This window comes from Salmo salar, chromosome 20 (assembly GCF_965601325.2).
Source record: "Salmo salar chromosome 20, fSalSal1, whole genome shotgun sequence".
In the NCBI taxonomy this organism is placed as follows: domain Eukaryota; kingdom Metazoa; phylum Chordata; class Actinopteri; order Salmoniformes; family Salmonidae; genus Salmo; species Salmo salar.
The window spans coordinates 52709824-52726447 of record NC_138310.1 but is presented as its reverse complement, the minus strand read 5'-3'; the positions used below and the strand labels follow the sequence as shown (position 1 = coordinate 52726447).

Sequence of the window (16624 nt, the reverse complement as noted above, 5' to 3'; positions counted from 1 at the left end):
CTTAATCATGACGGAGCAGGCTAAGTGATGACATGAGTAGGTGAGGTTGTCCCACGGAAATCTACAGCAACCAGACTGTATGTGAAGAAATGGGAGGGGGAAAGAAGCCATAAGCACTGAAATACATTAACATACTATACTGTATTACCATAATGATAAACATATCACCTTCAAGATCACCAATAATGAAATGATCTATAAAGGGTGTCGTTCTGAGAAATATGGTATGAATGTCTTATTGTCTGTATTTCTCTTAAGAGTTAAGAGACCTTGCAATCCTACAGACAGATAGGCAATTGCAGAAAGCTTCTGGGTTTTGCATTTGGGAAAAACAGATTGCATCCAAACATAAAGCGTGTTCAGTGGCTTGGGGCACCGAGAGATGCATGGCATGATCCACTGTGAGACTCCCTAAAAATAGCAGGTAATCTGTCATATTTCTTTTTTCAGTGTTTGAGGAATGAGGAGCTTGATAATGGGAGGATAAGGCAGAAGAGAGGAGAGGGGGAGGAGGGTTTGATTAAGAGGAGAGGAAGGGGTTAAGGTGTTGATGATAAGAGGTCTATTTGCTTGATCTAGAAGCAAACTGAATTCAACAAATGCAATAGTCACAATAAAAAAGGTAAGAAAAATTCTCCAGCAGTTTTTAGTATCACAATAAAAGGGAGTTTGGCAAACTCTATTGCTCCGATATCCACGCTACACCGCAAATGTTGAATTAAGACTTGCTATGCAAAATTGCACTTACTCGACAACTAGCAACCAGCCATTCGACGAGATCTCATTGGTGCATGAGGTCTCACTGTCAAATGACTTTCAACAGGATACTGCTGAGCGCAGGCATTTGACAGGTTGGTGCCACGTGCATACAGATCAGAAAATATACCCCCTTGTCCACAGAAATCTCAAAAAAGATAGTGAGGGGACACTTAAAACTTTAGTAAAGCTCTTTTTCTTTGACAGATGCTTGTCCTGTGGTCAGATCTGCATGCCTTTAGTGAAATGAAATGTGGAGAGAGGTATCAAAGCGATAGAGAAACATGGAGGGAGAGAGAGGAGGGGAGGGGTGAAAGAGGGGATTGAGAGATGAGAGGGAGAGATGGAAGAGAGAGTGAGAGACAGAATAAGAAAAATGTGATCAAGAGCGAGAGACAGAGATAGATTGTTTCAATAAGCCAGAGAGGAATGTAAGAGGGTAGAGAAATAAAAAGAGAAATGAATAGAGTGCAACCGAGAGAAAGAGAGAAAGAAAGAAAAAGAGAGAGAGAGAGAGAGAGAGAGAGAGAGCATGCACGCATAATGTTCACATACACATACACTTGGGAGTAACGAGTGACAGAGAGAGGCTGGCGACGCCAAGGCACCGCTCGGGCCTTGCTGGAAAGGAAAAGCAACGGAGCCAAATCATCCTTCCACACTAAAGTGACTAAATCGCACCATCTTTTTCGATACATTCCCTGTGCGATTACTGGAAATGTTCAAGCCTAAAGGCACATGGCTAATACATAGAGAGGAGAAAGATCAGAATAACATTCAAAAGATGGTAGCAGCTTCCATCTAGAAATAATGCTTGAATAATGCATGGGGACTAAATAAAACATGTTCAGTAGCCTTTACCTAAAAACCCAAAAGCTTTTACATGAACTACCTTGCTGAGTAATGAGAATTTCCACATATCGTGACATCCAAACTAATCCATAAAACACATTTCTGTACAATTTGTATTCCACAGGAGGATAGTCTTGTTTAAAACAGAACGCTGCTTTCTCTCTATACAGAGACTTTGACAAATGCAATCCCTGCCTTGAGCAGATATTAAAGCACGCAAATGTTTAGCTATTATCAAAAACAATGACTGGAAAACATGATCCATGGGTCTGTGCTTCAAAGGGAATATTTTTTAATTTCCCACCAAGAATAATAGACAATACAAATGTTTATTGCTTTTCTCCTGCTGTGCTGCAGAGGACATGCATTATTCATAGATTCCACTATGGTATGGCGTGGTCCAAATCATCCTCAAAACAAATTGCTTCATAATTACTTAGTATATCAATGTGTTGCCTGACATCACTCATTCCCTCCCAGATAAGATATGGCAGACCATGACTTGAGGCTTAAAGCACATGGCGGCTCAAACCTACTGGCTGGGTTTCTGAAATTACAGCAAGGCACTTAACAGGCTAGACCACAACCACCACCACCTCTCTGTGTGTTTTACTTATGCTGTGGCAGTACAGGGTTTCTTTCAGGGCCTGGACATTAATGTACGAAGCATACAAATGATTGGAATAATAGGATTTATGAAACATTTGTAGGAATTTATTGGAGTGCAAAAATGTTATTCCTGTACTTGCGCTGAGCAGCCTGTTTGTGTGTGCGCGAGTGTGGATGTGTGTGCACACGTGTGTGTGTGTAAGCACATTTAGTGAGTTCACTGACTCGGATGCAAGGCTGAGTGAGTCTTCCTGACCTAAGAACAAGTCTTACTTAATGGCCCAGGGTTTACCAAAACCCCATTCACCTGTAATTGATCTGACAGCGATCTCCAGCCGCAAGCCTCTGTAAAGTGGCCTATGATTCATATCCATCACCAACACATGGATATTGACAACCAGGGACTAAGCCGCCTGCCTAGTAACAGAACACAGCTATTAGCTTACCGCTAACTGCTCTCCGATTCCAGAAGGGTCTACGGTCTACGGTTTGATCAACGTTTCAAGGTTTCAAGTTGCAATGTCATGTGCTCAAGTACAGTGAAATGCCTTTCTTGCAAGTTCTAAACCCAACAATACCATATTTACAATGTGCAGGGATACTGGAGTGATAGAGGTAGATATATACAGTTGAAGTCGGAAGTTTACAAACACTTAGGTTGGAGTCATTAAGACTCGTTTTTCAACATCTCCACAAATTTCTTGTTAACAAACTATAGTTTTGGCAAGTCGGTTAGGACATCTAATTTCTGCATGACACAAGTAATTTTTCCAACAATTGTTTACAGACAGATTATTTCACTTATAATTCACTGTATCACAATTCCAGTGGGTCAGAAGTTTACATACACTAAGTTGACTGTGCCTTTAAACAGCTTGGAAAATTCCAGAAAATTATGTAATGGCTTTAGAAGCTTCTGATAGGCTAATTGATATCAGTTGAGTCAATTGGAGGTGTACCTGTGGATGTATTTCAATGCCTACCTTCAAACTCAGTGCCTCTTTGCTTGACATCATGGGAAAATCTAAAGAAATCAGCCAAGACCTCAGAAAAAAAGAATTGTAGACCTCCACAAGTCTGGTTCATCCTTGGGAGCAATTTCCAAACGCCTGAAGGTACCACGTGCATCTGTACAGTTGTGGCCAAAAGTTTTGAGAATGACACAAATATTAATTTTCACAAAGTCTGCAGCCTCAGTGTCTTTAGATATTTTTGTCAGATGTTACTATGGAATGCTGAAGTATAATTACAAGCATTTCATAAGTGTCAATATTTGCAGTGTTGACCCTTCTTTTTCAAGACCTCTGCAATCTGCCCTGGCATGCTGTCAATTAACTTCTGGGCCACATCCTGACTGATGGCAGCCCATTCTTGCATAGTCAATGCTTGGAGTTTGTGGGTTTTTGTTTGTCCAACCGCCTCTTAAGGTTTGACCACAAATTCTCAATGGGATTAAGGTCTGGGGAGTTTCCTGGCCATGGACCCAAAATATCGATGTTTTGTTCCCCGAGCCACTTAGTTATCACTTTTGCCTTATGGCAAGGTGCTCCATCATGCTGGAAAAGGCATTGTTCGTCACCAAACTGTTCCTGGATGGTTGGGAGAAGTTGCTCACGGAGGATGTGTTGGTACCATTCTTTATTCATGGCTGTGTTCTTAGGCAAAATGGTGAGTGAACCCACTCCCTTGGCTGAGAAGCAACCCCACACATGAATGGTCTCAGGATGCATTACTGTTGGCATGACACAGGACTGATGGTAGCGCTCACCTTGTCTTCTCCGGACAAGCTTTTTTCCAGATGCCCCAAACAATAGGAAAGGGGATTCATCAGAGAAAAATACTTTACCCCAGTCCTCAGCAGTCCAATCCCTGTACCTTTTGCAGAATATCAGTCTGTCCCTGATGTTTTTCCTGGAGAGAAGTGGCTTCTTTGCTGCCCTTCTTGACACCAGGCCATCCTCCAAAAGTCTTCGCCTCACTGTGCGTGCAGATGCACTCACACCTGCCTGCTGCCATTCCTGGGCAAGCTCTGTACTGGTGGTGCCCCGATCCTGCAGCTGAATAAACTTTAGGAGACGGTCCTGGTGCTTGCTGGACTTTCTTGGGTGCCTTGAAGCCTTCTTCACAACAATTTAACCGCTCTCCTTGAAGTTCTTGATCATCCAATAAAATGGTTGATTTAGGTGCAATCTTACTGGAAGCAATATCCTTGCCTGTGAAGCCCTTTATGTGCAAAGCAATGATGACGGCACGTGTTTCCTTGTAGGTAACCATGGTAGACAGAGGAAGAACAATGATTCCAAGCACCATCCTCCTTTTGAAGCTTCCAGTCTGTTATTCGAATTCAATCAGCATGACAGAGTGATCTCCAGCCTTGTCCTCGTCAACACTCACACCTGTGTTAACGAGAGAATCACTGACATGATGTCAGCTGGTCCTTTTGTGGCAGAGCTGAAATGCAGTGGGAATGTTTTTTGGGGATTCAGTTAATTTGCATGGCAAAGAGGGACTTTGCAATTAATCTGATCACTCTTCATAACATTCTGGAGTATATGCAAATTGCCATCATACAAACTGAGGCAGCAGACTTTGAAAATGTATATTTGTGTCATTCTCAAAACTTTTGGCCACGACTGTACAAACAATAGTATAAACACCATGGGACCATGCAGCCATCATACAGCTCAGGAAGGAGACGTGTGCTGTCTCCTAGAGATGAACGTACTTTAGTGCGAAAAGTGCAAATCAATCCAAGAACAACAGCAAAGGACCTTGTGAAGATGCTGGAGGAAACAGGTACAAAAGTATCTATATCCAAAGTAAAACGAGTCATATATCGACATAACTTGAAAGGCCGCTCAGCAAGAAAGAAGCCACTGCTCCAAAACTGCCATAAAAAAGCCAGACTACGGTTTGCAACTGCACATGGGGACAAAGATCATACTTTTTGGAGAAATGTCCTCTGGTCTGATGAAACAAAAATAGAACTGTTTGGCATTAATGACCGTTACGTTTGGAGGAAAAAGGGGGAGGCTTGCAGGCCGAAGAACACCATCCCAACCGTGAAGCACGGGGGTGGCAGCATCATGTTGTGGGGGGGGGGGGGCTTTGCTGCAGGAGGGACTGGTGCACTTCACAAAATAAATGGCATCATGAGGCAGGAAAATTATGTGAATATATTGAAGCAACATCTCAAGACATCAGTCAGGAAGTTAAAGCTTGGTCGCAAATGGGTCTTCCAAATGGACAATGACCCCAAGCATACTTCCAAAGTTGTGGCAAAATGGCTTAAGGACAACAAAGTCAAGGTATTGGAGTGGCCATCACAAAGCCCTGACCCCAATCTCATAAAAAATCTGTGGGCAGAACTGAAAAAGCATGTCTACAAACCTGACTCAGTTACACCAGCTCTGTCAGGAGGAATGGGCCATAATTCACCCAACTTATTGTGGGAAGCTTGTGGACGGCTACCCGAAACGTTTGACCCAAGTTAAACAATTTAAAGGCAATACTACCAAATAATAATTGAGTGTATGTAAACTTTTGACCCACTGGGAATGTGATGAAAGAAATACAAGCTGAAATACATAATTCTCTCTACTATTATTCTGACATTTCACATTCTTAAAATAAATTGGTTATCCTAACTGACCTAAGACAGGGAATTTTTACTAGGATTAAATGTCAGGAATTGTGAAAGAGTTTAAATGTATTTGGCTAAGGTGTATGTAAACTTCTGGCTTCAACTGTATATGGGGTAAGGTGAATAGGCATCAGGACATATGATACAGAGTAAATTAAGATTGTATGGGAGTGTGTGTGCGTGTGTGTAGAGTTAGTACGTGTACATGTTATGTGTGTGTTGGAGTGTCAGTGTGCGTACGTGTGTAGAGTCCTGCGACAGTGCAAAAATAAAAACTGAATACACGGGTCAACTCAGATAGTCTGTGTTGCCATTTTGTTAGCTATTTAGCAGTCATTTTGGCTTGGGGACAAAAGCTTTTCAGGAGCCTGTTGGTGTCAGACTTGATGCATCGGTACCGCTTGCCGTGTGGAAGCAGAGTGAACAGTCTATGGCTTGGGTGGCTGGAGTCTTTAAAGATTTTCTGGGCCTTCTTTTCACACCGCCTGATATAGAAGTTCTGGATGGCAGGGAGCTCGGCCACAGTGATGTACTGGGCTGTCCCACCACCCTCTGAACAGCATGCGATCAAGAGTGGTGCTGTTGCCATACCAAGCAGTCAAGATGCTCTCAATGGTGCAGCTGTAGAACTTTGAGGTTTTGAGGGCCCAAGCCAAACTTTTTCAACCTCCTGAGGGGGAAGAGGCGCTTAGGAACTTCCTAAAGGAGCTGTGATCTGCAGCACACCGTTACCAGGCCTCTCCACAGAGGCACCAGAGACAGACGCCTCCAGATCTCTGGATAGGAGGGGGGAGGTGCTCCAGTTAAATGCTGCTGTCCGGGGACGTGTGGAGGCAGTTTGTTTACAGATCCTATTACTCTGACGCGGCAGGCTCTAAATTAGCTGTCCCTTAGCGCGACGCTAATCGTCTCTGAGCTCTGGTTGTGAGGTTAAGCCTCACCGCCAGCACCAGCAGCAGGTGGGGCCCATGGGGAGAAGGGAAGGATGGGGGAGGGGTAAGGGGGGAGAGGGCGGGGAGGGAAGAGGGCGAGGGTAAGCAGGATGGTTAGCTGTACACCTTCACCCCAGTGAACGCCAGACACAACCCCATCTTCGGGTTTTTGATAATGTCATCATTTGATACTAATGCACACTACATGACCAAAAGTATGTGGAGACCTGCTCGTCGGCCATCTCTTTCCAAAGTCATGGGCATTAATATGGAGTTGGTCCCCTCTTTGCTGCTATAACAGCCTCCACTCTTCTGGGAAGGCTTTCCTCTAGATGGTGGAACATTGCTGTGGGAACTTGCTTCCATTCAATCACAAGAGCATTAGGGAGGCCTGGCTCGCAGTCGCTGTCCCAATTCATCCCAAAGGTGTTCAATGGGGTTGAGGTTAGGGCTCTGTACAGGCCAGTCAAGTTCTTCCACACCGATATTGGCAAACCATTTGTGTATGGACTTTTCTTTGTGCACGGGGGCAGTGTCATGCTGAAACAGGAAAGGGCCTACACCAAACTGTTGCCACAAAGCTGGAAGCACAGAATCGTCTAGAATGTCATTGTATGCTGTAGCATTAAGATTTCCCTTCACTGGAACTAAGGGGCCTGAACCATGAAAAACAGCCCCAGACCATTATTCCTCCTCCACCAAACTTTACAGTTGGCACTATGCATTCGGGTAGGTAGCGTTCTACTGGCATCCGCCAAACTCAGATTCGTCTGTCGGACTGCCAGATGAGTAATCACTCCAGAGAACACATTTCCACTGCTCCAAAGTCCAATGGCGGCGAGCTTTACATGACTCCAGCCGACACTTGTCTTTGCACATGGTGATATTAGGCTTGTGTGTGGCTTCTGAGCTATGGAAACCCATTTCATGAAGCTTCCAACGAACAGTTATTCTGCTGACGTTGCTTCCTGAGGCAGTTTGGAACTCAGTAGTGAGTGTTGCAACCGAGGACAGACAATTTTACGCATTACGCGCATCAGCACTCGATGGTCCCGCTCTGTGAGCTTGTGTGGCCTACCACTTCGCGGCTGAGCCGTTGTTGCTCCTAGACGTTTCCACTTCACAATAACAGCACTTATAGTTGACCGGGCCAGCTCTAGCAGGGCAGAAATTTGACTAACTGACTTGTTGGAAAGGTGGCATCCTATGACGCTGCCTTGTTGAAAGTCACTGAGCTCTTCAGTAAGGCCATTCTACTGCCAATGTTTGTCTATGGAGATTGCATGGCTGTGTGCTCGATTTTATACACCCGTCAGCAATGGGTGTGGATGAAATGATCGAATCCACTAATTTGAAGGAGTGTCCACATACTTTTGTATATATAGTGTACATAAAAAAATCTAAAAGCACAATTATAGGCCTACTTGCTATCTGGTTTTATAAAATCCAAATACAAAGGTGGATATTTAAGAAGCCACTGCTCATCTAATCATCAGAAGACAGATGTTTATTTCCGACAGTGTACATTATGTGTTGTGACACTTCATTAACGAGTGGGGCCCGGGTCTTTGGGTTTGACCCGGGTGGGTACACAGACTTAGGTGTTATGATTCATGAGATTCAGGAAAAAAATGTTGTTCTGCTCTGCAATCATTGGTATCTGCCTGTGCTAATTAGCACTGCCTAGAGGGTCTATGGCTAGCTAGCACTGCCTAGAGGGTCTATGGCTAGCTAGCACTGCCTAGAGGGTCTATGGCTAGCTAGCACTGCCTAGAGGGTATATGGCTAATTAGCACTGCCTAGAGGGTCTATGGCAAGCTAGCGATGCCCATTTATGGTTCTGGGATCTCAGACAACTTCAATATTTGATTTGTAAGTGGCATGCGTGGTATGCATTTCACATATTGTGATATATGTGGTTGTTTTACCTACTTTAGCTGAATGTACTGATTGTAAATCACTCTGGAAAAAAGCGTCTGCTTAATGAAGCAAATGTAAATGTATGCACTGTAAAGTCCCAGTCAGACATATACTCCTGAGAACAGAGATCTATGACCGATTGATCCAGGAGAACAAAGCACCATAGTGATTCCTTTAAACACACACCATACATCCTGTATCAATTTCCTCTCTGATCTTTGTATCTGATCTTTGTATCCACTAGTAGTAATCAAAAAGGAAGTGGTGAACTGTATTGTTGTCTATGTAGGTCGTGTTCTCTACTGTATGTAACCTCTTCCAGTAGGATCTGGCGCTGGGTTGGTTGAGTGGTATGTTAGTTTTGTTTAGTGTCTCCCAGGAGTCGAGTCTATCTGTGATCTACAGTGTATTGCGGGTTGGGTCAAGCGGTCTTGCTCTACATTTCCTCTCTCCTGAGTCTGGGTCAGAGTTGTGAGGAATGAGTGGTATGAGACACGGCCAAGTAGCACCTCTGCTAACAGTCTGCTAGACTACCAATGACACATCCAGAGATGGCAGCAAATACATTATACTGTACCACAAACCTATGGTGTGCTAAGGAATTTAGATACGGTATGGAGCTTTCAGCTACCAAGGAACGAATCCTTACGAATGTTGCCATATTAACCTTTATCATACAGTTCCTCTGAAAACTATTGGTAAATTTTAAGCATCTGATTTCTACAGTTTATTTTCCATCATCAAATCCTGCTGTGCGGAGCTTTCCCCTGTTCTCTACCAATGTGCTGATACACACTGTATAACAGAGAGAATTTGCAACTTATTGCAGCCGTATTTCAATCTCAGACAGACAATGTGTTAAGCGGAGCGGCTGTCTGACACCTCCGACTTCAATTTTGGGAATAGAGGATTCATCACCTCATTACTGCAACACTGCGTCACTTTGGCAGCAGTGCCCATTGTCCCTGCAGATTAGCACAATTAAATGTGGTTGAATTGAGTCCTAATAAAGATTTAATGGGTTCCTTGTACTAAGAACCTCCACATTATAATATATCCAAGCTGAAAGCTGATTACTCAAAAGTGCCTTTCAGCATTCAATAAGGAGCATATTTTTCAATTACCAATGACTATTACAATAATCCGACATTCAAATCACTGTAAGGATAATTAACTCGTGGTTGCTGTACGGCAAGCGGAATTACGTCATTTGGATATTGGCCTTTGTTCAACTGCAATGGGTTCGCTGGAATCCACAATCCGCACCGCAAAAGCTTATAGGCCCTAATGTTTTTCTTTGACGGTCTCTGGTTTAACATATCATTTCAGGAAAAAGCTAATTATCCGGAGAAAAGCCAATGTGAAACGGAGCAAAGAGACTGTTCCCTGTGAGTGGATATCTATCATTAGCAGAGCAGTGTCTGATGATGAGACTTCTATCTCTTGAGGTATAGATGGCTTTATCAAATACTCACATTCCCCCAACCTAGGAGTCACCCCTAGTTTATTTTATCGTTCCTCCATAATCCATTCAAAACCATTAGTAATCCATAGAGCATGAACGCGGCGGACAAACATGTAAGGTATTGCGTGTATACAGTAGGCCTGGATCCCTGGTCGTTTGAAATCCACAATACTAAATCCTGTGCATGGTCAGCCATTGTTTATGATACGTTCATGCTAGAGTGCTGTCTGGCGTTTGATACAGACTATGTTGAGCCTATGCAAACCGCACTGCAGCAGTACACATAAGGTCATATTGTTGACGGTTTTGTTTCTCCCTGACAGCCATAACAATGTTTACTTGATAATGTAGCAAAATAATGCTTACTAAGCCAACATTAAATTCAATTCTGAAAAGAAATCTAGCTACTGGATAAAACAGTAACAGACATCAGACATTAGTTAGGTCAGTCGCCCAGAGTAAGGGGCCTACAGGTTTGGCAGGAGGAAACAATACTCAGACCAGAGTCCAAATTATATTTCCAGACTGGATCTCCAATAGTATGGGATGGGATGGGGGTGGAGGGAGAGCGAGAGAGAGAGAGATATACAGTTGAAGTCGGAAGTTAACATACACTTAGGCTGGAGTCATTAAAACTCATTTTTCAACATCTCCACAAATTTCTTGTTAACAAACTATAGTTTTCACAAGTCGGTTAGGACATCTACTTTGTGCATGACACAAGTCATTTTTCAACAATTGTTTACAGACAGATTATTTAACTTATAATTCACTGTATCACAATTCCAGTGGGTCAGAAGTTTACATACACTAAGTAAACTGTGCCTTTAAACAGGTTGGAAAATTCCAGAAAATGATGTCATGGCTATTGAAGCTTCTGATAGGCTAATTGACATCATTTGAGTCAATTGGAGGTGTACCTGTGGATGTATTTCAAGGCCTACCTTCAAACTCAGTGCCTCTTTGCTTCACATCATGGGAAAATCTAAAGAAATCAGCTAAGACCTCAGAAAGAAAAATTGTAGACCTCCACTGTCACATCTGCTCCCGCTCCACCCTCCCCCCCAGCCTGGCGCTTGAGGGCGCCAGCCTGCCCTGCATCACGCACTCCTATCATCCATTACGCACACCTGCCTTCCCTCGTCACGCGCATCAGCGATATTGGACTCACCCATCACCTGTTATTACCTCCCCTATATTTGTCAGTTCCCCAGCTCTGTTCCCTGCTTCTGCATTAATTGTTTTTGTTACTCTTTTGCTGAAGCTGTTCCTGCCTTGTTCCATGTCCGTTCCTTATTAAATGTTTGACTCTCCGTACCTGCTCCCATCCCACGTCACACTCCACCGGATCCTCAGGCTCCCTCTCTGCAGCGGGATCGACAGGCGTCTTGCCTCAGCCGGATCGTCGGGCTTCCATGCCTCAGCCGGCTCGCCAGGCTCTCACGCTCCTGCTGATTCGTTGAGCTTCCACGCCCCAACCGGCTTGCCCAGCACCCATGTCTCAGCCGGTTCGCCCAGGTGGGACGCCGGGTGGCGCCCCTGGGAGGGGGATACTGTCACATCTGCTCCCGCTTTCACCCCCCTGGCGCTTGAGGGCACCAAGCTGCCCTGCATCACGCACTCCTATCATCCATTACGCACACCTGCCTTCCCTCGTCACGCGCATCAGCGATATTGGACTCACCCATCACCTGTTATTACCTCCCCTATATTTGTCAGTTCCCCAGCTCTGTTCCCCGCTTCGGCATTAATTGTTTTTGTTACTCTTTTGCTGACGCTGTTCCTGTCTCGTTCCATGTCCGTTCCTTATTAAATGTTTGACTCCCCGTACCTATTTCGTCTCTCGAGCGTCATTCCATGTGACATCCACAAGTCTGGTTCATCCTTGGGAGCAATTTCCAAACGCCTGAAGGTACCACGTTCATCTGTACAAACAATAGTACGCAAGTATAAACACCATGGGACCACGCAGCCGTCATACAGCTCGGGAAGGATACACATTCTGTCTCCTAGAGAACGTACTTTAGTGCGAAAAGTGCAAATCAATCCCAGAACAACAGCAAAGGACCTTGTGAAGATGCTGGAGGAAACAGGTACAAAAAGATCTATATCCACAGTAAAAACAAGTCCTATATCGACATAACCTGAAAGGCCGCTCAGCAAGGAAGAAGCCACTGCTCCAAAACTGCAATTAAAAAAGCCAGACTACGGTTTGCAGCTGCAGATGGAGACAAAGATCATACTTTTTGGAGAAATGTCCTCTGGTCTGATGAAACAAAAATAGAACTGTTTGGCCATAAAGACCATCATTATGTTTGGAGGAAAAAGGGGGAGGCTTGCAAGAACACCATCCCAACCGTGAAGCACAGGGGTGGCAGCATTATGCTGTGGGGGTGCTTTGCTGCAGGAGAAACTGGTGCACGTCACAGAATCGATGGCATCTGCAACATCACAAGACATCAGTCAGGAAGTTAAAGCTTGGTCGCAAATGGGTCTTCCAAATGGACAATGACCCCAAGCATACTTCCAAAGTTGTGGCAAAATGGCTTATGGACAACAAAGTCAAGGTATTGGAGTGGCCATCACAAAGCCCTGATCTCAATCCTATAGAAAATGTGTGGGCAGAACTGAAAAAGCGTGTGCGAGCAAGGAGGCCTACAAACCTGACTCAGTTACACCAGCTCTGTGGAATGGGCCAAACTTCACCCAACTTATTGTGGGAAGCTTGTGAAAGGCTACCCGAATTGTTTGACCCAAGATAAACAATTTAAAGGCAATGCTACCAAATACTAATTGAGTGTATGTAAACTTCTGACCCACTGGGAATGTGATGAAAGAAATAAAAGCTGAAATAAATCTCTACTATTATTCTGATGTTTCATATTCTTAAAATAAAGTGGTGATCCTAACTGACCTAAAACAGGGAATTTTTACCAGGATTAAATGTCAGGAATTGTGAAAAACTGAGTTTAAATGTATTTGGATAAGGTGTATGTAAACTTCCGACTTCAACTGTATATATATATATATATATATATATATATACAGAGACAGAGAGACAGAGAGAGGTGCTAAAACATAGTACAGGAGACAGCAGATGGTGGGGATTATTCGGGACTAAAATACTCTGGGATCCACTGAGGGAGGCCAGAGACATAAATCGCAACAAGACTCCATCTGCTACAAATACCCATAAAAGCAGGACGAACTGTTAAATCGACTAGCGTGCCTCCGCGTCTATAGATATTCCTGTTGTTTATTTATTTTTTTGCCTCACACCATCCGTGCTGACTCATTACCTAAATAAATCGTTACGAATGTTAGGCATTAACGACAATAAATACTAATGGTAATAATATGAAAATAAAAGCCGTGCCCAGGGGAACTAAAGAGCAGGGAATTCCCAACAGTGTCATTATGACTGTCCCTACAAATTGTTAGAGCACTATTACAACTATCCACACAAACATTCTCTTCATTTAGTGAGATTAGGACCAGCTCTATACTAAAGCCAACATCATCATGATTCACACTATGTAGTCAATGTGAATTAACTGATTATGGCTGTTTACATACTGAATGTGTGCTGTCAGGTCCTTTATTATTGGCACCCTTGATAAACATGAGAAAAAAAGATTGTATAAAATAAATAATACAAATACTGAGATATATTATATGCAACAAACATAATAGGGAAATTATATTATACTAATACAATTGCTCAGAGAAAGATATTTTGTTTAACAAGTAATAAAAACTAATCTCAAAAAGATAGGTCAAAATGATTGGCACCACTATTTTCGATACTCTAGCACCCTCCCCTTGCAAGGATAACGACACTGAGCCTTTTTCTAAAATGTTTTATGGGATTGGAGAACACATTGGGAAGGATATTGGACCATTCCTCCATACATAATCTTTCCAGATCCTTTATATCCTTTGTCTGCTCTTATGGACTGCCCTCTTCAATTCAAACCACAGGTTTTCAATGGAGTTCATATCCAAAAACTGAGATGACCATTGCAAAATGTAGATTTTGTGGTCAATTAACCATTTCTTTGTGGATTTTGATTAGTGCTTGGGTTATTGTCTTGTTGGAAAAGATCCACTTATGACCAAGCATCAAGTTTCTGGGTAAAATGTCCTAATACTAGGTCAACTTTGTGATGCCATTTACCTTAACAAGGGCCCCAGGACCAGATATTGTTTTGCTTCTTATTAAACAAATGATCTTTCTCTGAGCAATTGCAATAGTATAAAATAATATAATTTCCCAAAAATGTTGAGCATACAATATAGCTCAGTATTTGTAATATTTATTTATAAAGTATTTTTTGCTGACCTTTGTTTTTAGTGCCAATAATTATAGACCTGGCTATATAAAGTTTAGTGCTTTAACAGTACATAGGGGAAGAATGTGACTAATTTCTAATCAAATGAATGAGTTACCATTCCTAAAAAAGGTGTTAACTCAAACAGTGCCCTTGACAGTACTAGTGTCACACCCTGAACATCCGAGCGACGTTCTCATCATGCATTCCAATGCGTCTCCACCACTTCACCCTACTCTTAGTGAATGGATTCTGCACAATCAATGATCATCGTGGTATTTATTCAATAATAATCTAAAACTGTGTTGAAAAAGGTACCTGTTCCTGTGTGCAGATCAAATCTTGAACCTGAGAAAAGATAACAAGAAAATAACGTAATGAGTATTGAAGCAAACCCAAGCATGCATGTAAAAGAGCTCAGGCCTTTACATTGTAAAGATAAAGTAATGCAAATATGGATTTCAAGAACACGAACAGATGTTGGTTTACAAAAGGCAATGCAACCCTGTCTGCAGTGAATTCCTGGTGGGGCACCTTGTCAAGTGTAATTGTTCTTGTTCTATTGAGCTCATGCAGTCAAGGGAGTCAGATTTTAGAGCCCTGGAAAAAGAAAGGAACACTAATTGATGGCTAACTCAATGCACCCTGCTCTATTTGTTGCCGCCAGAATACATAGATGTATTTTCCATATGCTGTTTGACATGGGATACTTAATTAAAAACGTCTCCCGGTACAGTAGGTAATGTAATTACAGTTCATAGATCTGCCCCCATCACCCGCATTATCCCAGAGCTCACATTGCAAATGGGGAAAAAGCACCACTGAGTGAATCGTATGCCAAACAGATCAAAATGACTCGATGGCACCACTGACTGGTTTTCCACAATGTGCCAATACAATGACCAGTGCCATCACCATTACGATTGGCTGCAATTGACCACATTGTGAGTTAACCTTACAGGCATGGGTCAGGCGTCATGATACAGGGAAATGAAGTCTAGTTTCTATAAGAACTGGAGGGCTTTCATAATCATAATAATACTTATTGATATCTATCTACCCCACAGCTTGTATACACAAAGTGCATGATAACAAATATTTATTACATACATTGCATCTGCATTTTGATAAGTGTTTAATAATGCATGCTATGGGAATTAGAACATTCCTATTTAATATGCATCGCAGAGGAATGCAAGCTAATGCAATACCACCTACAGTTGAAGTCAGAAGTTTACATACACCTTAGCCAAATACATTTAAACTCAGTTTTTCACAATTCCTGCATCCTAGTAAAAACTCCGTCTTAGGTCAGTTAGGATCACCACTTTATTTTAAGAATGTGAAATGTGTCAGAATAATAGTAGAGAGAATTATTTATTTCAGCTTGTATTTCTTTCATCACATTCCCAGTGGGTCAGAAGTTTACATACACTCAATTAGTATTTGGTAGCATTGCCTTTAAATTGTTTAACTTGGGTCAAACGTTTCGGGTAGCCTTCCACTAGCTTCCCACAATAAGTTGGGTGAATTTTGGCCCATTCCTCCTGACAGAGCTAGTGTAACAGTCAGGTTTGTAGGCCTCCTTGCTCACACATGCTTTTTCAGTTCTGCCCACACATTTTCTATAGGATTGAGGTCAGGGCTTTGTGATGGCCACTCCAATACCTTGACTTTGTTGTCCATAAGCCATTTTGCCACAACTTTGGAAGTATGCTTGGGGTCATTGTCCATTTGCAACCAAGCTTTAACTTCCTGACTGATGACTTGAGATGTTGCTTTAATATATTCACATAATTTTCCTGCCTCATGATGCCATCTATTTTGTGAAGTGCACAAGTCCCTCCTGCAGCAAAGCAACGCCCCCCCGCATCACGGTTGGGATGGTGTTCTTCGTCTTGCAAGCACCCCCCTTTTTCCTCCAAACATAATGATGGTCATTATGGCCAAACAGTTCTATTTTTGTTTCATCAGACCAGAGGACATTTCTCCAAAATGTATAATTTTTGTCCCCCATGTGCAGTTGCAAACCGTAGTCTGGCTTTTTTATGGCGGTTTTGGAGCAGTGGATTCTTCCTTGCTGAGCGGCCTTTCAGGTTATGTTGATATAGGACTT

General features: G+C 42.8%; 1 protein-coding gene across 2 annotated transcripts in view; it reads right to left on the bottom strand.

Annotated features, from left to right (window-relative positions):
- Positions 1-16624, bottom strand: part of LOC106580804 (immunoglobulin superfamily member 11) — a 100400-nt gene that overhangs the window by 62561 nt on the left and 21215 nt on the right. The window contains exon 2 of one of the 2 annotated variants that reach the window (XM_014162254.3): positions 14827-14856. The exons of the other annotated variant lie outside the window; for it this stretch is intronic. Within the exon in view, the coding sequence (XP_014017729.2) occupies positions 14827-14856 (30 nt within the window). The remainder of the gene's footprint in view (positions 1-14826; positions 14857-16624) is intronic. 2 annotated transcript variants of the gene reach the window in all.